Source organism: Eulemur rufifrons, chromosome 8 (genome assembly GCF_041146395.1).
Source record: "Eulemur rufifrons isolate Redbay chromosome 8, OSU_ERuf_1, whole genome shotgun sequence".
NCBI classification, from domain to species: Eukaryota; Metazoa; Chordata; class Mammalia; order Primates; family Lemuridae; genus Eulemur; species Eulemur rufifrons.
Window position 1 is genome coordinate 74,968,707 of NC_090990.1, and position 24,912 is coordinate 74,993,618.

Consider the following 24,912-nt stretch of genomic DNA (forward strand, 5'->3'; position numbering starts at 1 on the left):
TTCCTGCCGCAGCGGCAGCCGCAGACCACCTGATGAGCCCCCAGCGAGCACGCGCCCCGGGTCGTGGCGGGGCCGGCTCTGCCCCGCGGCCTGCGCGCTTCCGTCGGTGAAACGCACGTCCGCGGAGCCGCCGCGCGGGCCCCTTCTTCGAACCGGCAGGACCCCAGCCGACCGCAGGATGAGCTGGGCGGAAACCCAGCGCGGCCAAAGCCGGACCCGGGGGGCGGCAGGGCGCGCGGCCGCGGGGAACGGCGCGGAGGAGGCCACGGGGCGGCGCTGCGCCCGCCCCTCCTCGGCCGCCGCCGGCTCGCCCGCCGCGGGCGCTGCGCTCCCAGTCCCCGGACCCGCCGCCGAGCGCACCATGCACTGCCTGGGCGCCAGCTGCCTGGTAAGTGCCCGCAGCCTCGGCCCTCGGGGATGAGCGCCGGGGGAAGGCTCAGGCCCCCTTCTGCACTCACCTGCCCCGCTGGGACGCTTCTGCCTTCCCGCCCTCGGGGATCCAGCCCCCGCCCTGGCACCACCGGACCCTGAGGACACCTGGCGGGGAGAGCCCTGGACCCTGCTCAGGTACTGGGGTGGGTGAAGGAAGACCCCTGGCCGCGGGAAACGAATTTGGGGCAGCCTTCAGGTGCGCCTCCAGGTAAGGACTTGGAGGCTAGGGACTTAACACCCGCTCCGCACAGAGCAGGTGTTTCAAAGGCTCGGTGAAAGAGCTGCAGGTGGCCACGTAAAAAAAAAAAAAAAAAAAAAGGAGAGGGGTGGGACTGGTTACTTTGAGCAGGCTTCAGTTTCCAGGTTGAATCCACCTGGTTGTCTTCTTTTTCTCAACTCTCCCTTTTTCTGGAAGGTTTCTGCAGAGAGCACCCCCAGGCAAAGAGAGTGGCGACCCCAGATTTATAGGAAATGCACAGATACGGCATGGTTATTCCTGTTCTTTCTCTTTTGGACTGGTTTGGTAAGTGCGAGTGCTTGGCCAGGAAGAGGCCAGAGTGTGTGTGGTGTGTCCGGAAATAACTGTGCCCCAAATGTAAATAGCTTAAAGTTAGTGCTGCGATGAGAGACTTCTGTCATTTGCCCGGAATAAACATCAGTTAGTCCTCGGGAGAATTCTTGTCAGGCGTCTCCTAACCTAGACTTGCGGCGGAGGCTGTCTTCTTGCTGCAGGCCACGTTCTGCCGGATGACTCCATTAGGAAATGGCAATTGCAGTTTCAGTGGGATCCTTGTTCAGAACCTCAGCGTGTCTCCTCTTACCCAAGTTTGCTAAGCAGTTTGACTGTCTGCCACACCCCCGAATCTAATGTTCCTCAAGTTTTTGCCGCACCTCTTTAATGAAGGAAAAGCCAGAATAAGCCTAGAAATAAACTACTTTTCGTTTAGCTAAACATTAAACACACACACGGTATATTGTGTTCAGCAGCTAATAGGTAAACGGGCCCTTGATATTAAAAGCCTTTAGTTAGATAAGTAATGATTTTTCCCACTCTAGTTTCCAGGTGTTTGTGATTGCTGGTAAACTTCATCAGCCGATGCCATTGTAGCCCTGGGAGAGTCTCTTGAATGCTGAATGTTGATGCTTATATACTTATTTTAGAGTTGTAGATAACAGCACAAAAAGCCTCACCCAACTTTTTCAAAGGCCGTATTCATGAAATCCATGCCAGGTTGAGGCATGCTATTTGCTATGTGGTAAATGATTAACTTATAAAGCTTCATAATAACTACCTTTGTTGAAATGAAAAGAATTCAATTTGAATAGACCCTAAAATATCATATTTGTTTCTCTTTCCAAGTAAGAAATGCATTTGTTCATTTGTTGACTTTGCTTACTGATTTTACATGGACAGATGTGGTTACAGGTTGGGCCTGAAACACAAATTTTTTTTGTTGTATCTTGTGACCCTTGGAACTCTCCTTTAGGAAATGAGAGAGACAGTGCACCTATAATGCCTTCTGCTTAGCTTCTCTACAGATGCTTGGTGTTTTTCTCTGCGTCTGCTGTTGTATAAATGCAGCTGTTCTGCTGTGTGCCTGGCAGCTTTGACCTCAGGCTGTTAATGTGATTTAATGATCTTCCCTAGCACCTCCATGATTCAAACCTAGTACATCACTACCGAACTCTCGACCCTACCGCTGTCTGGAAGGGACTTGTAGATGGCCTGTCACAGCCTGAAGAATTATGAACCAGCTGAGAGGCAGTACAAAGCTGGAAACTGCTTTAAAATCACATTTTCAATTGCAAAATAAATCTTCAGGTTTCAATATGCCCAAGTTCTCTTTACTGCATTCCGTTTTAATGAGAGTCCTTTTTTAGCTGACCGGCTTTTAGTATCTTCTGCAATATTCTTTAGTTCTAGATACTTAAAGCACAGCAAGGAGTGTGTTTTCTGCCTCTGCTGTTCTGCTTCTGGCTCTTGTGACAGATCTCCTGACCGGTGATGTGCCGGACAGGATTATTATTGATGGTGCTGCCCTGAGTTAGGGCTGGACAAAGGAGGCTTAGGGGAAGGGGCCAGAGTTACGAGCAGAGATGGTCTCTTACAGATAGAAAGAGCACCAGCCTGTGTTTATATTCGCATAAAACACATAGAACAGAAACTCCCAAAGTCTGGCCCATCTTTACCTCTACTTACCTCTCCAGTACCCCTCCCACCTTGCCTTTTCCTATTCACCTTTCAAGACTCCATTTCCCTGATCTCCCCAGGCACAGTTGACAGTGACCTCCTTGGTGGCCTCACCAGCCACAATTCTTGTATCACCTGTCATATGGGATTGCAATTGCGTGTTTGCAATTAGAATGAAGATGATTTAAGTAGTGGTTTTATTGGCAGGGACTCAGGAATACCCAAATCCTACCCCACCCTCCCCAAACAACTTTCCATTCCTCCCCACAAACTTTCCAAGGGAGATAGCACATAAAGAAGATGGTAAATGAACCTATCACTTCATTATTAGATCACTGGTGAGCTGGGCAGAAGCACATGACCCCATTCCTCCCCTGAGTCCAATCAGGACCTTACTACACTCCAACCTGGAAGGACAGGAGATGAGCATGTCAAGGCTGGGTCAGCTTGCCATGCCAGCCACATGGGCACACACAGTCACACCTACATCCACAGCCTTTAAGTAAAGGGTGAGTAACCCTGTCTATTAGCAACGGTGACCCATTCATTCTAGAATCTGAACAGATAGATGAGGAGGAGCAGGGAGGGACAGGGAGCCTCCCTCCCCATGAGGTCTGCAGCCCGTAAATCCTGCTTGTCTTCTAGGCTGGGTTCCTTGAGGGCAGGGACTAGGTTTTGTTCATCTTTGTGTCCCCCAGTAACAGAGTCTCTGGCACACACTGGGCACTTAAAGAATGTTTATTATTTCTAAATTAGTAATGAATGCAAAATATCTGAAATATATTTGACTTTGAGACAATGTACCTTTGGAACATATGGTATCAACACTATGCTACTGAATGGCTTACTGTATCTTCTTTCCTGGAATGAACTTGTCAATATAACATATTAAAAAAGATTTTATGTATTGTATACAGTATCAGGAAACTTACAACACTAGTTTGTGTTATCGGAAGATACATATTAAATCTTGGTAGAAGGCCTGTTAATGCATATTAATGGAATATTTGAGCGGAAATTTCAAATATCCCACATTCACTATGAGATTGTATAAAAATGATAGATTGCAAGTTGTTCTTGCAATTCTTGAGATTCTTTATTTTGTGTATTTTAAACAGTTATTCCAAAACACTGTTTTCAGACTTGTGAACACTATTTTGGTACATATCAACTGTGTCGGCTCTACAGAGTCCCCTAAAAGTAAGACCAATAAAAAGGGAAAATACTCAGTGAAAGGATTAACATAGCCCTGATGCACTTAGATAAAGCAAGAGCCAACCCCAAGAGGAGAAAAATTGAGTTGTTTAACTGAAGTTAGACTAAAAAGAAAAACAATGACAGACTCTTAAAAGGGTAAGAAGCACAAAAAGGTAAGAAAATGGAGTGGAATGTGTGCCAGTGGATTAGAATTCTCTCCCTCCCTAGCCTGTCAAGACCAGTGTTAGAAGAGCAGGTCCTAATAGATTTGAGCTGTGACTTTGTTGCTGAAGGGGAGAAGTGCAGTGATACCGGAGAGATTCGTGTTTGACCTGGTTCCATTTTTGTTAGCGCCTTCCGGCATGTGGGGGGACCGTGTTTTCAGCCCTTTGACCGGGCTCTCACGTGCCCTCTGGGTTTTGCTAGGTGTTCATCATGGGCTACTCGGTGGTGGCTGGAGCAGCAGGAAGGCTCCTCTTCGGCTATGACAGCTTTGGCAACGTGTGTGGCAAGAAGAACTCCCCAGTGGAAGGGGCCCCTCTTTCAGGGCAGGACATGACCCTGAGGAAGTAAGTGTCTAAGTAATTCCCCAACACAGAGAGGCTGTATTTCGCATAAACTAGTCATTTAGAGTTTTCCCATTCAAAACTCTGTCGGCCTGTCTCATAGAAAGGGAGGCACTGTGTGTGGTGTAGTAAGAGTACAGATTTTAGCATCCTCAGTCCTAAGTTCAAATTCAGCCTCTGTGACTTTTCAGCTGTGTGATCTTGGGCAGAGTACTTAACCTCACGGAGCCCAGTTTTCATCTTTTTAAACTGGCTATTATACCTACTTCACAAGGTCATTTTAAGGGCCCACTGAGACACTGCATGAGCTAAGATGTAATAAATGTTAATTATTACCATTGTTATCCGTAACCTATCAGAATCATGTTACCAGTGTATGTTTGAACCCTGCATCATTCACAGTGTTATTTCTATGTCAAATACCTGAATCCCAACTCAGAATGCTGGGGACCTATGTCGTGCCCCCTTCCCAGCCTACAGGCTTGGCCATGGCACTGTGGTGCTGCAGTCTCTCTCCCGCCACCTCCAACGTGGAAACAGAAAGGGGAGAGAAGAGATGAGAGTCCCCTAGAGGGGAGAGAAGTCCCTGGCTGTAATTTTCTAAGATGGAGACTGCCTTGCAAGAATATTTGAGGCTTGATCCAACAGCCCCTAGCAGAGAAACCTTAAGAGTCTAACTAGATCCTGAGTGTAAGTTTGGAGTCACCAAATACAAATCTCACCCCAGGCCTGTTATCCTTCTGAGTGTTGCTCCTGTGGGAGGCTTTGCCATTGCTGGGCGTGGAGTATTTGGGGGCATTTCCTCCTGTACCCATGGGAGCCACTTACAAAGACCTGCGCTCCCATTTCACATTGTATTCATGACATAATACTAAGAAACAATCATCCCTTTTTGAAGTGAAAAGTATGTATTCTATTATTCTCAGTAGCCAAAAGGTAGAAGCAACCCAAGTGTCCCTCAGTGGATGAGTAGACAAACAAAATGTGGTATATACATACAATGGAATATTATTCAGCCTTGAAAAGGAAGGAAATTGGCACACACTACAACATGAATAAACCTTAAGGAAGTTATGCCAGATGGAATAAACCAGTCACAAAAAGACTCACATTGTGTAATTCCACTTATATGAGATATCTAAGGTAGTCAAACTCATAGAAACAAAGAGTAAAACAGTATAGGGGACTAGCACTCTGGGAGGCCGAGGAGGGAGGATCGTTTGAGCTCAGGAGTTTGAGACCAGCCTGAGCAAGAGCGAGACCCCGTCTCTACTAAAAAAATAGAAAGAAATTAGCTGGACAAGTAGAAATATATAGAAAAAATTAGCCGGGCATGGTGGCGCATGCCTGTAGTCCCAGCTACTTGAGAGGCTGAGGCAGGAGGATCACTTGAGCCCAGGAGTTTGAGGTTGCTGTGAGCTAGGCTGACGCCACGGCACTCTAGCCCAGGCAACAGAGCGAGACTCTGTCTCCAAAAAAAAAAAAAAAAAAAAGGACAGTATCGGGGAAGTGTGGAGTTATTGTTTAATGGGACAGAGTTGCAGTTTTGGACGGTGAAAAGAGTTCTGTGGATGAATGGTAGTGGTGACAGCACAGCAGTGTGAATGTACTTAATGCCACTGAGTTGGACACTTAAAATGATTAAGAGAGCAAATTTTATGTATATTTTAACATAATTTTTAAACATTTTTAAAAATAAAATGTTTATCACACACCCAAGAAATCTCTTGCCCCATCTCCTGTTGCACCCTGTCCCTTTCTCCCATCCCCAGCTGGAAGGAAAAGAAGCTCTGGGGACCCTTTCTCAAGGTCCTTCCCACAGAGGCAGCCTCCAGGGTCTTTCTCAGACATTCCTGTGATCTCAGGAGCCTGGATAAGTGTGGGGCCAAGGTCCGGGAGCTGCCACCACTAGCACATGACCTGCTAATGGCAACACCAGTTTGGTTTTGGTGCCCACCGGCCCAGCAGCTGAGTGGCTGCAGGGAGGGTCTCCTGCGTGTCCTGGCTCTCGAGCTGGGGCGAGTGGGGAGGGGCAAGCCTTTAATTCTCAGCCTCGGCCCCCTCTTTTCCACTTCTCATTCCCTCTTCCCTGTGTTCAGTTATTCTCTGAGGTATGTTTGAACACTGTTGTGTACAAATATGCCTTCTGTGGATTGTGTTGAGTAGTGTGTACATTAGCATGATCTAGCAATCCACGGGCAGTTTAATCCATCCTCCTCTTCCTCAGTGACTTCCTCAGGTAAGTCTCTAGTGTTATCCTCAGAAAACACTGAATCTGGAGATAGAGTTCTGTTAACATTTGCAAATGGTTCCTAAGCTGCACAACTGCACAGATGACCCCTCTATGGGCATAATAAATGCTCAATTATGCTGAAGCATTTGATTATAAAAGTTTGCCTTAGTAATCCCTGACTTTGATGGCATGTGGTTTTTTTTCAAGGCCTACAATTATGCCCTATGAGAGACAATGCTCTAAGACTGCGGTCTCCAACCCCTGGACCAGTACCAGGCCACAGCCTGTTAGGGACTGGGCCACAGAGCTCCCCTGGTACCCACTCCCACCCCCAGTCCGTGGAAAAATTGTCTTCCATGAAATCAGTCCCTGGTGCAAAAAATATTGGGGACCACTGCTGTAAGACATTCTTCTGTTTCATCTGTCTCCCTAGACACATGTTCTTTATGAATTCCTGCAACCTGGAAGCCAAAGATGTGAGGCTCGGCCCCATGGCCCTCTGCGTCTCCAGCTGTCCTGAAGTGCAGCTCGACACCCTGGAAGACGTCCAACACTTTGCACACACCAGTGGTAGGCACGGAGGGACCCATTCCCTCTTCCCCCTTGGGAAGGGGGTGACCTGTGGGGACCTAGATGAGATAACTTATTCTGACCCTGCTTTCTCTGGAAAGTTGGAAACTGTACTACCTTGTGGGTGCCTCTTTTTGTGCAGAAAAGGCCATACGCATTTTCTGTTGAGCTTGTGCAATTTCATTCAGGTCTGTCTAGATTTATCTGAACCCTAGCTGCTCTGTGTGTGCTCCCGCCAATGCAAGGGAATGGCCTTCCAAAGAGAGCAGAGAGGGGACAGCCCACAATTCTGGCCTAAAGGCAGGGTCAGGTGGAGGTCAGAGAGCTCTCTGCACATGGGCACGTCCAGTCCTAGAGAGGTGGCAGGCCTTGGGTTGAATTGCCTATGAGTGGGTCCTTTGATGACATTGTTGGAGCCAGTGGATACTTTCTCTGACCAGTGGGATATCATAAGTTGTGCCAAAAGCATTTGTGTAACTGAAGTACCTTGCTCTGGGCCTGCTGTTCAGATTTAGTTGTAAGGATTTAAACAAGGAAAGCAAAAAGAAATTTGAGGCAACCCACTGCAAGTTTTATCTGCCAGATTTTAAAAATTATTTGCAAAGCCCGGTTAAAAATATCAAGCTTCCACAATCAATCATCTTCAAATAACCTTCAAATCACTTCGGGACCAATCATATGACTTTTAGTTTTGAATTTGGGGTTCGAAGAGAGAGTAAGAAAGATAGGCCCTCATTTGGCCTCAGATTGTATACCTATTCTTTTTGTGTTTCTGTCACCCATAGACCTGTTTTCTAAATCTGGGTAATTTATTCTGTCTCCTTCCTGGTGGTTAAACGGCTCTGGTTTCCTCACTGACTCACCTGGGAAGATGGTACAGTGTGTGTATCTTCTGCTTCCAGGGTCCTTTCTGTGTGTTTATAGTTTGAATTCCTTCAACTACACCCAGAGGCCAAAAGCAGACTTGTTGTGCCCCAGGCTACCAGTTCCGCCAAGGTAAAAGCTTCCTCACTTTTCCCTTAACCATCAACAAAAGTTATCGGGTGCTTGGTGTGTTCCTGTTACTCTTCTAGGCTTTGTAGGAAGCACAAAGGAGGTATCTGAGAGAGCCCCTGCCTGCAGAGAGTTTACAATCTGCAGGAGGCCAGGGGTAAACAAGCAGGGACTATTTGCAATATGCCTATTAACAATAGATTAGAAATCCGGCTAAATGAGGAGAAAACTCAGCAAACAATCCAGATATACCAAGTCTTCAAATAACAACACTAGAGCTAGCAAAATGTAAAATATGAATTATTACCAAGGGGATGATTTTATGAAGTAGTTGGTGTGTATTTTTTTCTATGCCAACTATTTATTACAAAGTATAAATCAACCGGACCTGGTGTCTCATGCCTGTAATTACAGCTTCTCAAAAGGTGGGGTGGGAGGATCACTTGAGTTCAGGAGGCTGTGAGGAGCTATGATCCTGGTACGACACTCCAGCCTGGGCAACAGAGACTCTGGGCAACAGTCTCTGTCTCAAAAAAAATAAATAAATAAAATAAAACAAAAACAAATTTTTTTAAACCACAAAGTAGAAATCATTTACTTTTGCCTTTTTATTGCAACCATATAGTGTTAGTTTTTATGGCTCTAGATTTCTTCATAAGAAACAGGCCAGGTGGACAAAGCCAAGTAGGCACCACACCTTTCTTCTGGATGAAAACAGAAACACAGGTCCTTATCAAGAATATACTTGGTGCACTCCTTGCAGGGTCTTTCATCCCCATCACTTAGTGTAGTACCTGGCACGTGGTAGAAACCTTACAAATATTTGTAGAATAAATTTGCAATGATGCAGCAGTGATTGCAATGCCGTGGCAGATGGCTAAGGGGAAAAATACAGTGAATATTTATTGCCCCCATCAGGGTGCTGAGATGTCCTGAGGGAGGACTTGTTCTGCATTGCCATTCTTTTGAAAGGTGTAAGTATGTTTACAATGTATGAGACCTCTGTGCAAAATCCCTGATAAGTAATAATCATTTAAGTCAAACAAGGCATTATGCCAACCATCTAGTACAGTGTTTATCGAACTCTTGTTTGGGACCCACAGTAAGAAATTTATTACATCCCAGCCCCAATGCACAGCATACCTTCATACATGCTTATGTATATAAAACAGGAATAGAAATCTTACAAAAGAAGATTTCCCCTTACTACATATGATTCACACAAATAGTTCCTATTCTATTTCATGTTTTAAAAATAATTTATTTCATAGTCTTCTAACTGGTTGCAAATGCAGCTCAAAAAACATTGATCTAGCAGGTGCACACACAAAAAAGACTTGAGTAGGTTTTAACTGCATAGGAGGCAGAAAATAGCCAGCCATCCTTTTGACATTCTTCTTTTAAAATAAATACTTCATGTTATAAGTAATTGAAGGAGGAAAGAATTATTTGTAGAGGAGAGTATCCATTCCATTTTTCTCTAATATCTTATTTTCAAAATTCAGGTTATTGTCAAATCTCAAACATGTCTCAATGAAACGTAACTGAACCTATGGGAAAAAACTAGAATGTTTTAATAGGTTGAAGGAAAATTAACATTTGGAAAGAAAGATTTTTTTCTATATACTATTTGTATGCTATAATACTATTTGTAACTATGCCTGCAGATGGAGTTGAAAGAGAATGGAATTTTTAAGGTTGTAATTTAACCAGTGTTGGATAAACTCTCCTCTTCCTGCAAATGGGATGGCAACTGTAATTCCATAGGAAGCTTAGATCTTGATACCGATGATGATAATGGTGAATATTTATTGAGCTTTTGATACTTGCCAGGTCCTTTGCAAGTATCTAAGCTCTTGATATGTGTTAACTTATTTAAGCCTCAGAAAACCTCTGTGTTGTAGGTATTCCTTTCATCCCTATTTTACAACTGAGGAAGCTGATGCAGAGAGGGTTAAGGCAATACAAGCAGCAAGTGGAGAAGCTGGCCTTCAGACTCAAGCAGGGTGCACCTCAGCTGCAGTAATCCAAAATACACAGTCAAGGCTTGGTTGGTTTTATTTTGCCTGGCAAGTGGCTTCCCTAGGCTCACACCAGGCTGGGGGAAAACTCCTAATTTGTGTGTCCTAAGGTCGCTATTTTTTCTCCCTCTCAAGCTGGTCCTAGTCCTTTTCACCCTTAAATACAGACATTTCCAATACTAACTTTTCAAGTGAAGACAAAACTTGATTGGCCTTTCTTAGAGGGAGTGAGAGATAGACATAGCCGTGAGGGCTCCATTTCCTTTACCTACACAAGCAAGTGTTTGTTTAAGGTGGAAATTATCCTGTTTATCATGGAAGAACAGTGCCAAGATTGAAAAGCTGGAAAACATGAGAACTGTGACTATAGGGCCAAAGAACATTTTCCAAATACCTCTTTTTGACTGAACTGATTGTTTCTTCCTCCTCTGTCGATCATGTGAGGTATAACATACCCTTTTAGAGCAATGGCTGAATATCAAGGTTTGTGTACCTAGGTATGAGCTTTTAAGAATAGTGAAAAAGTACTGCAGAAGATAACAAGCTATTTCTTTCCCTTTGGTGTTCAACATAATACTGTATTTTGAGTCCTTCGTATATTTAAAATCTAAAAGGCTTGGGTTTTCCGCTAGTAAATTTGAATTTTAGCCTCCCACATAGGTGCCCGTGCGTGTCATGGCCTGGCTTGCTCAGATGAATTCCATATACAGGGTCCTCTAAATATACAGGCAGCTCTTCAGATTACTTCCTGCCAGCCTGAGTGGCTTTGCCCGTGGGAAGAGTAAAAGCAGAAGTGGTGAAGAAGCCTCAGGCCATGGCCTAAAAATGTGTTCTTGCCGCAGCTAAGGGAATAGTAGGCAGCTGGTCAGCCACCCATCCTGGGGGACCCACTCTTTGCATGCCTCTCTGTGCCACCCTCAGGGCTGAGACCGGTCATTCTTTACCAGCACAGTGTTGTTAAATGCCTAAAAAGCGCCATAGTTAACAAAACCGTGTTGACAAAATTAAGGTCTTATGGAGAATTATGTTTGGGGGAAAACAAATAAAATAGCATCCAATCTATATCTGATCTTGTTTTTCAGAAACACTAAATGAAAGTTCATAAAACATTAGCTTTTAAAACAATTTAGATTTATTGAGTGTTAAAAATCTGTTTAGTAATAGAAAAGAAAAAAATTAGAGGTTTAAAGTTGGAAAGCAGGAGATAAAATTACTACTCTGTAGATGGTATGATTATAGACCTGAAAACCTAAGAAAATTAACTGAAAAACTCCTACAGACAATAAGAGAACTCATTTAGGTGGCATGGAACAAGATTAATACACTAAAATCTGTAGCATCCATATATTTTAAAAAGATTCCTTTTCCACAACACAGATAACACATACAAAAACACAAGTCTCTAGAAATAAATTTAACAAGAAATATACAAGAACTATAGGAAGAAAACTGTAGTATATTCTTGAGTATAAAGAAAATTTGAATAAATGGAAAAGCCTACTGTGTTCTTGGTAATACAATGCAACATTATAAAGATGTCATCTTTCCCTATATAAGTTGATCCATAAATTTATCGTGACTGCAGTAAAAACATGATTGGACTCAAATACTGATAGGAATTTAGTACATGATAAAACTGGCTTTTCAAATAAGTGATGAAAAGATGGACTATTCAATAAATATGTTGGGACAGCCAGGTAGACATCCTGGAGGAAAAGCTAGATCCATACCCTGTACCTTATGTGGATAAATTCCAAATGGATTAAAGATGTTAATGTATAAAATGAAGCCAGAAAATACTGGAAGAAGCCACGGGAGAATTCTTTTTTTTTTTTTTGAGACAGAATGTCGCTTTGTTGCCCGGGCTAGAGTGAATGCCATGGCATCAGCCTAGCTCACAGCAACCTCAAACTCCTGGGCTTAAGCGATCCTACTGCCTCAACCTCCCGAGTAGCTGGGACTACAGGCATGCGCCACCATGCCTGGCTAATTTTTTCTATATATATTTTAGTTGGCCAGATAATTTCTTTCTATTTTTGGTAGAGACAGGGTCTTGCTCTTGCTCAGGCTGGTCTCGAACTCCTGACCTCGAGCGATCCACCCGCTTCAGCCTCCCAGAGTGCTAGGTTTACAGGCGTGAGCCACCTCGCTCGGCCGGGAGAATTCTTTTATAAGCTAAGAGTAGAGTGGGCTTCTAACTATGACTTAAAACCCAGAAGACATAAAAGAAAAAATGGATAAATTTGACTACATAAAAAACACATTTCTGCATAACAAAAAAACACTAGAAGCAAAGTTAACAGGCCAATCAGTTGCAATTCATATAAGAAAAGAGATTAATTTCTGTATAAAAAGTCTTATAAATCAACTTTTAAAAGACCATCTCAATATAAAAATTGGATAAGAATGTGAATAGATGCTTTACAGAAAAAGCACATTTCTTAAATATAGAAAAGGCCTGCCTCCCTTATGATAGGGGAAATTCTTTAATGTTTTCACCTAGTAGACTGACAACGTCTAAAGGTTTGATAATGCTCTGTATTGGCAAGGGTGTGGGGAAATAGGCATTTTCTCACATTGCTCAGGCAGTATTCTAAGGCGTTTAATTCATCCGTATCCAGTTATGAATGTACATATCTTCTAATCAAGCAGTTTTGCTTCTAGAAATTTAATACACAGGTATATTGTATACCTGTATACTTGTACCAGTGTGAAATGGCATTTGTGCAGCGTTATTCATTGTAGTATTTATAATATCAAAAGATTGAGAATAATCTAAATGGCTGTCAATAGAGGGCTTCTTAAGTTACATATATGATTTAATGTAACACTATTTAGCTTTTTTAAAAAATGAGAGGCCAGTAATCTAGAAATAGCTGATAACTCTCTCAGTCTGACAAAGGGCGTCTCTGAGAAATCTACAGTTAATATTATGCTTGATGGTGAAGTATTGAATGCTTTCCTCCTAAGATTAGATACAAGACCCTGGATATCTGCTCTTACTCCTTCTACTCAACTTTGTAATGGAAGTCCTAGGAATTGCAATAAAGAAAGTAAAAAGTAAAATCATCTTTATTTACAGATGACCTTATTGTTTACATAGAAATGTCCCAAGGAATCTACAAAATAACTACTAAAGAATTGAGCAAAGGTAAAGATAGAAATCAAATTGTATTTCTCTATACTAGCAGGAAAAAATTAGGAAATAATTTTTTAAGTCCATCTTCAGCAGAATTGAAAAAATACAGAATACCTAGGAATCAAGTTAACAGAAGACATGTAAGACCTCAACTGAGAACTTAAAGACATTGCTGAGACAAATTAAAGAACACCAAAATAAGTGGAGAAATACATCTTAATCATGAACTGGATGCTTTAATGTTGTTAGAGTGTCACTTCTCCCTAATTGTTCTATAGATATAATGCAGTTCCCCCAGTGTAATTTTTTTTTCTTTCCTTTTTTTTTTTTTTTAAGGAATTGACAAGGTTATTCCAAATATCTAGAAAAGCTAAAGACCTTATTTGACTGTTGCTAGCACCAGCATTGTCTGGGCTTGGGAGCTGTCCCAGCCAGCTGTTTTTCTCATGGACATCTTTTGGGTTCTCTGGGGCTCTTTGGCTACAGTGCCCTACACGTAGTCGAATGCCTCTCTGCTCTGGCTGGCCATTTGGGAGGCCTTCTTCAGTCTTGAGGCATATAGCAGCCACCTCCAGGTTCTTTCTTCCAGGGTCACCACAGCCTTCCATGTGGCTGTCTTAGACACGATCCACGGCAACCCCACTCCGGGCCTCGTGCACACCTGGCCCACATCTGGACCTCAGGAAGCCCTCACACACCCTTCGCCCTGACAAATGCCCTGAGGGCTGTCAGCTCCCTAACTGTAGCCCTCTACTCTGCTGCCAAAGCCACTCACCCTCCAGATTTCTCAGGGGGGCTCAGACCTTTGGCCATGGGATTCCCTAAGCTCTATGAGTTTTCCATGGGACCCTTCTCATCTGACTCAGGAGTAGCACCTGTCACCCTCTTCCTTTTGGGGACAGGGATGGAGTCACAGGACGGTTCTCTTTTAAAAAACTCTTCCAAATTGTTCTTCTAATGATTCTCTGCACTTGTCAATACCTATATAGAGTGAACTTTACTGTATGCAAATTAAAATTAAGGTGTTGGGAGCTCGTAGGATAGAATGTAGACCACAATAAATGAAATTACAAATGTCTGATAATTTCACTGAAGTAGGTAGAGAGAAAAGGAGCTGACCTATATAACTTTGGCAAATAGCTTTGTGACTGGATACTGTAAGCTAAAGACAAAGAACTGTACATTAGCACTGTACTGCAGTTAGAAAATTTGTTTATCACAGGGGTACTGGTTAGCAATTCCTAAACTGCATACTAGGGCTGATTATAGGAAGGCCCAGGTCAGTGATACCCCAGGAGCAGTGAGTGTACCCAATGCCCAGATCTTGGTTTCTAATTATCATTCCTCAAGGGTTCCTTAGAGAAATGACTAATTCTGGTGCTTGGATAAGGAAAATACCACCCAAGCCTGGCATTATCTTGTAAAGCCAGAAAGTAAGGAAGTACTCAGGAAAAAAAAAAAAAAATAGAATGGGGCATGTGAAAAGGACACAGGGTCCAGCCTGAAAGACCTCCTAGTGGCCAAAGCCAGAAGAGTGTGGGCAAAAAAATATATAACAATCATGTTAGCCTGTAACCCAAAGAATAGAATAAATATCCATGAGTCCATGCTGATATAAATGAATAATTGAATAAAATAAATGGGGGGAAGGGATAGATCTTCATTACAGAAGAATCCCAAATAATATATGTAGATACTTCTCCCTCCAGGAAGTGGAGCTTAATTTCCCTCCCCTTGAGAGTGGGCCGGACTTAGTGACTCACTTCCAAAGAACAGAGTATGGAAAGAGAACAGTAGTAACTCTACAGTGGAGAAACCTGGAAGGAACCACCTTAACCACATGATCAAGGTTAACTTCACCAGCGATGTCATGGTGCTGTCATGTTCCCTGATAGGATTCTGTGAGAAGGGTACCTCAGCTCTGTAGTAATGCTCCCCAAAACCCATAACTGCAGTCCAATCATGAGAAAACATGTGGGAAATTGTACACATTGATGGGCATTTTACAAACTACCTGACCATGGATCTTCAGAAATACCAAGGTCATGAGATATAAAGAAAACTAAAACCTCAGAGACCAAAGAGGAGACATGACAACCAAATGCGATGTGGTATCCTGAATTGGATCTTGCAACAGAAAAAGGTCGTTAGTGGAAAATGGTGAAATCTAAGTAAAGGCTGTTGTTTAGTTAGTGGTATAGCACCAGTGTTAAATCCTAGCTCTCACAAATGTACTGTGGCTACGTAAAATGTAAACATTAGGGGACAGGGAGGGGAACACAGGAACTCTGTACCCTATCTTGCCATCTTTCTGTAACCCCATAATTATCCCCAAAATTAAAAGTTTATTTTTTTAAATGTTCTTCTCATCAACTCCCAGCCCTTTTATGTTCTCTCTGTGGGTGAAGGTTTAAGAATAATCTAAACAGTTTACTCCCACCTCTTTTTTGGCAAGCCCTGAATGGTAAGATCTGGTGTCTCATTTCAGAGCATAATTTTTATCATCTTTGATCTCAGCTTTAAACTTCCTAGTACATTTACATATGCTAAAAAAGGTCTCTAGAATCATATGCAAGCAATCAAAAACAGTGGATCCCTATGAGGAAAGGTCCTTCAGTGGCCTGGGGACCCAGGCAGATTCTTGTGGTTCAGCCTATTATACCTTTTGGAATTTGAGTTGTGTGAATATACGCAAAAACTTTATTTAAAAACTGCTCTGTTGTGTTACTCTTCTATTGAACCACTATCCAGTGAATCAGGAACTCTTTCTGTAGTATCGTGACTTCCTGAGAAAGATTCTTCCACATGTTCTGTTTTGTGCTTCGTTGGAAGTTTTGGAAGTTATTTTTTCCTTCTTGGCAATGTGATATTGTTTGCATTTGGGTTCTCCCTTGTTTCATCCTCATACGTTTCACAGAATGATTGGTGACAAGGATTTGAGCAATTTATTAAGTTATTTGGCACTTCTGGGGTTGAAATTATTTCAACTGTTTGGAGCGCATGGAAAGCAGCAAGAGCAGGACCCTGTGAAAGTATTGGTGGCCTCATCAGGATGGGTTGGAATGTTGTCTTAGTCTGTTTTTGTTGCTATAAAGGAGCGTGTGAGGCCGGGTCATTGATAAAGAAAAGAGGCTTATTTGGTTGACGTTTCTGCAGGTTGTACAAGAAGCATCATGCCAGCATCTGCTGCTGGTGAGGATTCAGACCGCCTCCACTCACAGTGGAAGGTGGAAGGCAGAAGGGAGACGGCATACGCAGAGATCACATGGCACACAAGAGAGAAAGCAAGAGAGAGGGAAGGGAGGAGCCAGACTCTCTTTTAACAACCAACTCTAATAGAGAATTCACCCACCCCCTCCCCAGCGAGCAGATTACTCGTGAAGAATCTGCCCCCATGACTCAAATACCTACCATTAGGCCCCACCTCCAACATTGGGGGTCATGAGATTTGAAGGGGTCAAATATCCAAACTATGGCAAATGTATATTCTGGGGCATTTTTATATTTCAGGAAGAGGATCAAAAGGTCAACTTTCTCATCAACCCAAGGTGTTTATCAGCTGCAGCATCAATCACACACTTATTATTTATCAAGCACTCACTCTGTTCATAGCAAAGCCTTATACTCCTTCCTAAAGAGGATGGAATAAAGCTAGTAGAGTCATTGACACATTGGTCCAGTCCACATCCCTAACAGTTCCTTAAAGAAATGGGATTCTTATGTTGGAGTTGGTAGTTTGTGTCTAGGAAGGACCAAGACAGGACAGTCAAAAATGTTGTTCCCCATAAAGAAAATGTGGTACATGTATATATACAATGGGATATTATTTAGCCTTGAAAAAGAAGGAGATCCTGCCATTTGCACAACATGGATGAACCCAGAGGACATTATGTTAAGTGAAATAAACCAGGCACAGATGGGCAAATACTACATGATCCCACTTATATGTAGAATCTAAAAAAGCCAAATTCATGAAAACAGAGACTAGAATGGTGGTTACCAAGGGCAGGGATGGGGGTGGGTAGTGAGGTGGGGGAAGTGGGAGATGTTAGTCAAAGCTACAAGTTTCAGTTATGTCAGATGAGTAAGTTCTAGACATGTAATGTACAGCATGCTGACTATAGGTGATAATGCAGTGTGGTATATTTGCAGTTTGCTGAGAGAATAGGTGTTAAGTGTTCTCACCATAAAAATATTGTAACTATGTGAAGTCATGGGTATGTTAATTAGCTTGACTATAGTAATCATTTCACAGTATATATGTATATCAAAACTTAACATTGTACACCTCAAAATAAACAATTTTTTAAAATGTTATGCCCCAGGTTTAGGGTTTTGGTCTCTATGGGTCCCCATGATCAATTTCCCGCCCAGAGCATGGACTAATCACTGTAGCAGAGCACAGCTCCCGTTACTTTGCAAACAGGGTGTTAAACCCTTTTTATTACTGCAGATTTTATGCTATCTTCGTTGTTGAGAGTTTTAAATAAACATCTTTTTTTAAGATAATAAAGTAAACATTTTTCCATTTCTTCTTCTATTTTTAGCAAGTCTTTTCCCTTGTTTAACCGATGCATCCCTCAAACACCTGAGTGCTATTCCCTATTTGCATCCGTTTTGTTAAATGATGTTGACACCCTCCATCGAATTCTAAGTGGAATAATGTCTGGAAAAGATACAATCCTTGGCCTGTGTATCCTCGCATTAGGTAATTCTTAGTTAATTTGATTTTAGTAACTATTTCTGGAATGCCAAAATTTCGAGCTCTTTTGTATGCTGTACAATGAAAATTAGTTTCTTGATTTAAATATAAAATTTCATATTTATTTTCTTCGTAGGTGTTTTCAATGTTTCAGGTTTGTGGGGGGCAATAAGAATGGGAGGAAGAACAGCTGGCTCTGCCGAGAAGCCTCAGTGGGTGGGCTTGCCTTAGTATCCTGACCATGTTGCAGTGTCTGGTCCTCAGCTCTGCACAAGGGATGGATGTATAAAGCATATTCCCAATTTATGAATTGCCCATGAAAAGTACAACTGTCAGGGGGACCAGAAACCACGTCTTCTGGCCAGTGTGCCCTCTACCTGTGGGTGACCCAGATGTGAAGGCTGCTTGGCAAGCAAGGGAAGGAGCTGTGTGCACCCGCGTGAAATAGAATCAGGCTGCAATGGCCTGATGTGTCCAGCTCCTCAAAGGAACACACCTGCTTTAGGTTGTGGGCAGATCAAGTCCTTGAGCCAGGACATACCTTCTCTGGGCTTTTCTGGAAGCAGCTACCCACTCCTGACCCTTTGACTCTCCATTTTCTATGTTTTATCCCAATTAAGAGCCAGCTTTCTCTTTGAGCAGGTTAACACACTCTGCTCCTTTAGACGGTCGTAGTAGCCTGTTATCTATCCTTTCCCAGCGGCAGCCCTCCAGCCTCTTGGTTGAAAGAAACTCTTTGGTCAGCCATGAACATATTTCTGCCAGTTTATAAACTAAGTTTTCCATAATTTCATTGCCAAAAGGTTACTAACTCCTAAATGCTTGGGGATACTTACTGGTCACCATTATGTTACTTCTAGACTTATTACTTAGGCCGAGAATGACTTCAAATGACCCAAATAGGATGCTTTGATTGCTAAATACTGGCATGGTGACCATATATATAAAAAAAAATCCAGGTTAGTCCTGAGTTCACATGTGATGACTGAATGGCCCCACAAGGACCATGTACTTTTTAGATTCATAATGGTGTTAACAGCTGTCACTTACTGTGCACTTATCAAGTGCCAGGCATTATGCTTATTCTCAACTCATTGAAACCTCATCACAATCCTGCCCCCACTTGTAGGAGAGGGAACTGAGGCTTAGAGAGGTTCAGGGACTTGGCCAAGTTTCTATATCCAATAGAATAGGTGGCAGAGCTGAGACTCAAACCCAGATCTCTGATCTCAAAACTACGTTATTAACTAGCACACTGAAATATCTGTACACAATCCTGATTTCTTGTTTAGAAAAAAAAAATAAAATAGTATTTATAGGGGATTCACTGAAATATTTAGAAAAAATCATAAGTCTAAAAGCTCAAATAGTGGAAAATGAAATGTAATATTTTATACATATAGCTTGCTTTATAGTTAGAATCTTAAATTTATAATTTTAAAGGCATTAATCTTTCATATTTTATAAGAACATTTTAAGTTAGAACTTTAAGCCCAGTATGAAGTAAAAAAACTTAAGTATGATAAAATTTTTAAATGATTCATTTGGACTTGTAAGAAAAAAAGATTTGGTTATTTGGGAATAATATCTCCTTTTTAATTTTTTTTTTTTTTAATTCAAGAAGACTGCTGGCATTTTCAGAGGCTGGCTGCCCGTAGCTGACTGAACCTGTGTGTGCTTCAGAGTGCCCTGGGTGTAGCTTGTTATTTTCACTTGGTGTTTGGTACCCCAAGATATTTAGAGATTGAATCAAATCCTCAGTCCTCCCTCTTCTGGAGGGTTTGGTCATGACGATCCTACCATTTGCCCTTTGTCGTCTTTGAGTTTATATGTTTTGCTTGATTTTTCAGCCTTGTCTTTGGCCATGATGTTTACCTTCCGATTCCTCACCACCCTTCTGGTTCACATTTTCATTTCATTGGTTATCTTGGGATTGTTGTGTAAGTATTTCTACTTGATTGATTTCTTTTTGATTAAATGAAAAGCCTTTCCATTAAGTATAGAACTTAGCAGTTACCATTGTTTAGCTAAATGGGGTCTTAGAGAGTATTCAGCCCCGACCTTTTACGTGTGAGAAAACTCGGGCCCAGGAGGACAATGGTAGTTGCTTATGTCCCACAGGTAGCAGCAAAGTTAATGCCAGTCTGTGGTTTCTTCTACTACACTATACCGCCCCTGAGATGAGCTCGCTAGCTGAGTGAGTGATCCTGGTATCCGTGACATAAAAGAGAACTCCAGCACCTATTGGGAGCATTTCAAAGGCTTCCTTCTGAACTCGCACCGCCCCCCCCCCCCCCCCCCCGTTGGCACGTGGGTGCCCACAGTTGTCATGCAAAGGCTCCGATCAGCCTGAAGAGGTGCAGGCCTGAGTGGAAACAGAGTCCTGGAGACCCTGTACTGTGACCATTTTTCCCTTTTGGCTGCTAGATTGTGGGTCCCACTGGGGTTGTTGGGACAGGGGGTTGGAGGGACAAGGTCATGGGAGAGGCTCAAGGCCGCAGCTGTTTTCCATTTGGTAGGGGGCACAGTTATGTGGCGCTTAACAACGGGGCTACTTTCCAAGAAGTGCACCCTTAGGCGATTTGGTGGTTGTGCAAGCATCACAGAGTGTACTTACAAAACCAAACCTAGATGGCATAGCCTGCTCCACACCTAGCAGCCTGGCTACAAACCCGTACAGCATGCTACTGTACTCGATCCTGCAGGCAGCCGTAACACAGGGTAAGTGTCTGTGTACCTGAACACATCTAAACATAGAAAAGGTATAGTAAAAATACAGTATTATAATCTTATGGGGCCACCATCATATATGCAGTCTGTTATTAACCAAAACATCGTTATGTGGTGCATGACTGTATTTTAAGTCTTAATAACTGATATGACCATAATGTTTCATTCCCCTAAATAATTAGCTCTTCCCGTATCCACATAGAGCCCCTGTAGCCCTGTCTTGAAGGACAGGTACAATAACTTGTGAGGGACGCTTTTCCTCATCTACAATTCGTAAAGACAACTGACCTTTCTATAGTTACTGTAGATACGGCAAAAGGTGGTATTTCGTACCTACATGCAGAGTATTTGCAGAATCAGGGTGTCTTCAGAGTGAGCCTCTCTGACTTACGTAATTCCAGCAGGCCAGGCACATCCACCTGGTTTTGTGGGTGAGAAACCAATAGCCAGGCCCCCATAGGATTGTCCCCAGCAGAGCTTGCTGGAACAGTTTAGACCTTGGACTCTGACATTGGTCACCTGACTATCCTCTCTGTGCGGTTTCCTTCCTGCTCACATCCAGACCCGACCTGGCTGGGCACCTGTTCTCTGGGGTCGCAGTTGGCTGTAGAGCGCCTCAGGATTTGGGACCCACTGCCTGACCGGGACCACCCAGGCGCTGGCAGTGTCTGGGCTGGTCTGGTTCTGCCTGCCGGGGGAGGTTATCTCATGGCACACGTGCTGAGCTCCACTGCTGTTTGCTTTCCAGTTGTCTGCGGTGTCTTGTGGTGGCTGTATTATGACTACACCAACGACCTCAGCATAGAATTGGACACAGAAAGGGAAAATATGAAGTGTGTGCTGGGGTTCGCTATTGTATCCACAGTTACCACGGTAAGAAACGCCCTTCCAGCAGTAGGTCGAGTAGCCAGCCAGAACACTGCACTCCAGATCATTGAATTCTGGCCAAAAACAACTAGAATTTGTTTGTCCTTCACCTCTGAATGTGCCTTCTTTGGATTTGAGATACCTGTACAGACATAAATCAAAACCTTCAAAAAATAAGAAAAACAGTCTTAGTTCTTTCTGAATCATTTCGGCCATCTCCCAGGGACTGATCTGGTATCCTTGCTGTTTGGCTGTTTTCAGCCCCAAGGGGCTATGAGGTGACACTGTGGATGGACAGGGGCAGGCTTATGACGGTCCCCACCCCTGCCTGTGAGGCGCAGCGCCCCTGCCAGCCAGACGATGCCCGGCTCTCGGGGGGACACAGCTCCCACTGCCCTCGAGCACGCAGAGCCCTTTGTTTCCAAGCCTGCTGGCCACCGGCTTATTTTGGTTTCCAGAGAACCTGCTGCCTCCTCGGTGAACTCCCTGGTTGAAAACAGGCTCACTCAGAACATTGAGGCAGCAGATACTGGTTGTTGGGGGAGGGTGGTTGAAACACAGAAGTCGTGCCGGTCACTCTCCAGGTGGCCTTACGAGTGCTCCAATCACAAGACCCCGAGAAGAGTCCAGAATTGATTTCAGGTGACCCACGGTCATTGTTGCTGGCGTGTTGTGTCACTGACTATTTGATGGAGAAGCAGCAGGGCAGGATTTCCACATGCTTGTTAAATCTTGCAGCAAATGGAGCTTCTCTCACCGACTCAGGCCTCCCTCAGGAAATCCTTCAGTTCCCGTCTTTGGTGCAGTTTTCACGTTTTCTTCTTTCTACGGTACAGTTTCAGGTTTGTGTTCTTCACATAAAATGTGCCAGGTACCATAAAGTGAAGCACCTGTTTCACCTCGTCTCGGGCAGGGCCTGTCCCCAGCCCAGCAGGTCTGTGAAGGAGGCTGCAGAGGAAATGGCTCCCGCACGCCAGGCGGGGTGTGGGGCTGCTGGGCACAGGGGCTGGGAGCTGGGGAGACCTCCCATTGTCTTCACACACTGAACCTTTCCCGCCACCCAGATGCCAGGGTCAGGCTGAGGTTAAGGAGAGGGGAGGCTGTGAGAGCAGAGAGAGGCAGTTTTCGCCTGTGTGGGTGAGCTCCGCACAGGGGCTGCTACAGAGGGCAGAGCGGAGCCAGCGCTCATGTCCCGTTCATCTGGCCTGAGTTCCGACAGAGTGCCGGGTGCCGGGTGAGCCCCCTCCACTCGTCCTCAGAAGGGCCCCAGATTCCTCGCCATCATCGCCGTTTATGCGCAGCCTCTGGGATGCACAGGGCTCTGCACTCGGCTGCGGAGCCAGCGAGGCATAAAGCACAAAAGCACGCAGAGCCCACGCCCCATGACAAGGTGAATTACACAGCAAGCGGTGTCATGACGCCGCGCACAGGGCAAGAGCCCAGCCCTTGCAGTCACAGGCCTGTGCTCAGATCCAGGCCCCACTACCGGCTCTGTGACCAGGGGAAGTGCCTTGGCCTTGCACGCCTCCGTCTCCTCCCCTGTCTGTTAGGAATGCTACCGCAACGTTGCCCACAGCGTGTGGGCCTCCCTCCTCCCCAGGGGCCCGTCCACCTCGAAGTTCAGCACTCCCCAGAGAGGCGACCTGGCCGGCGGGCGGCCCTCACTTGCTCACCTGGAGAACTGAGTCAGGGGAAGCAGGGCTGGCTGTGAGGTGAGAGGGCGGCTCTGCCCAGGGAAGCCCCGGCCTGCCCTGCTCCACGCCCTGCTGCTCCCGCACACCCCTGCACAGGGCCTGCATGGGAGGGCCACGCTCTGTCCCCCTGGTCAGGCACCACTCCCAGCCCCAGCACTGGTCTCCAAGGGGAAGAGAAGTGATCCACTGCTCCTCTTCCCCTCCACACCCGCCTTTCCCACTCCTGCTTCCTAGAAGGGAAAGAAAGGGGAAAACCAACATTAGCAGGAGAGGACAAGGACAAGGGTCACCTCCCTTGCCCCTTCTCACTCACCTCAGAGCCCCCATCTTAATCCCCCCTCCCGTGTTGTAGCCCAGCAGTGACCCAGAAAGCCCCACCTGGTGGCCTGAATCCCAGAGAGATCCCCATCCACTACCTGGACCACCTGGGTGGGGGTGTGTTCCTGCCTCCCGAGTTCCCAGAAGCTGCCATACAAATACACTTGAGACCATTATTCTGGGAACACAGGGGCCACCTGGGAACGTTATTTATGTTTAGGCAGTTTCTGTATAACTGCTAGCAACAATGAGGAATATGGGGTGAATGGTGTTAAATGTTCACCTCAGGGCATCAGTCCAGGAGGACAGGCAGAAACAAGCCCCCCGAAGCTTAGAAGCTTAGAGCCCAGCAGAGTGAAGTCCAGTCTTGGCCCTGTGTGGTGCGCTGGCGCTGCCCAGCCCAGCACCACTTCTGCTGCGTGTCCAGAAGGGCATCATGTGCTTATCTAGCACAAGCTGTAAAAACACAGACCCATTTAAATGCACACATATGTCAACATTCCACTGAGCAGCTAGAAGCCAAGTTTCTAATGATTTTATCACTTTGTTTCATTACAATTTTAAATAAAAAACAAGTCCCTCCTCCTTGTCGATAGTGGTAGGCAGTGAGAACACAGATGGGAGTTCCTCCGCAGCCTCTTCAAGGGAACAGTCTCCTCTGGGTGTCTCCCTGGGCCTCTCCTGACACCCGCTCCCAGGCACGGCCAGGAGTCTCTGCTCCCAGGTCTGTGGCTGCTTCTGCAGTTTATCCCACTGTCCTCTGCCATCTTTCCTCCACTTGACTGTGAGATCATTGCGGGCAGGGATGTTCCACCCACCTGGAAGAGAAAGGGCATCTCAGGCCAAGGGGACAGCATGTGTGGGGTCACAGGGGCCAGAGAGCGACCTGCAGGAAGTTCCCTTGTTGAAAGCCTGAGATGCAGGTGCAGGGAGGGGTCGTGTCAGGAAAGTCCTGGTCTGCGATGATAATGAGTTTGATCTTCATTTATCCAGAGCACTAGGGAGCCATGGGTGGATTTTGAGTACAGAAGCGGGATCCCTAGCATTGCCCTTCACAACGGTCCCTTTAGCTATGGGATGGAGGAGGGATTGAGGTGAGGGTGGGGTGGAAAATGCAGAAAGCTAAGGAGGAGGTTACTAGGGTGTGGAAGAGAGGATGAGACTTGAGCTGTGTCATCAGCAGTGAGGACACGTGAGAGGTATTTAGGAAACCGAATCATCAGAGGTGACTGGGACTGCACTGCGTACTCTGCCAGTCC

The 24,912-nt window shown here is 44.6% G+C and overlaps 1 protein-coding gene across 8 annotated transcripts in view; it reads left to right on the forward strand.

The window, feature by feature from the left end:
- The first annotated feature begins 324 nt into the window (after positions 1–324).
- SLC44A3 (solute carrier family 44 member 3) overlaps positions 325–24,912 on the forward strand; it is a 73,521-nt gene continuing 48,933 nt past the window's right edge. For 3 of the 8 annotated variants that reach the window (XM_069478241.1, XM_069478242.1, XM_069478240.1), the window contains exons 1-8: positions 325–388; positions 848–955; positions 4,247–4,389; positions 7,053–7,189; positions 8,092–8,185; positions 17,890–18,050; positions 19,895–19,984; positions 21,523–21,647. In XM_069478241.1, the coding sequence (XP_069334342.1) occupies positions 362–388; positions 848–955; positions 4,247–4,389; positions 7,053–7,189; positions 8,092–8,185; positions 17,890–18,050; positions 19,895–19,984; positions 21,523–21,647 (885 nt within the window). In that variant the 5' untranslated portion in view covers positions 325–361. Of the gene's footprint in view, positions 389–847; positions 956–4,246; positions 4,390–7,052; positions 7,190–8,069; positions 8,186–17,889; positions 18,051–19,894; positions 19,985–21,522; positions 21,648–24,912 lie in introns of all 8 variants that reach the window. The other 5 variants (XM_069478245.1, XM_069478243.1, XM_069478244.1 and 2 more) reach the window with 4 other exon arrangements.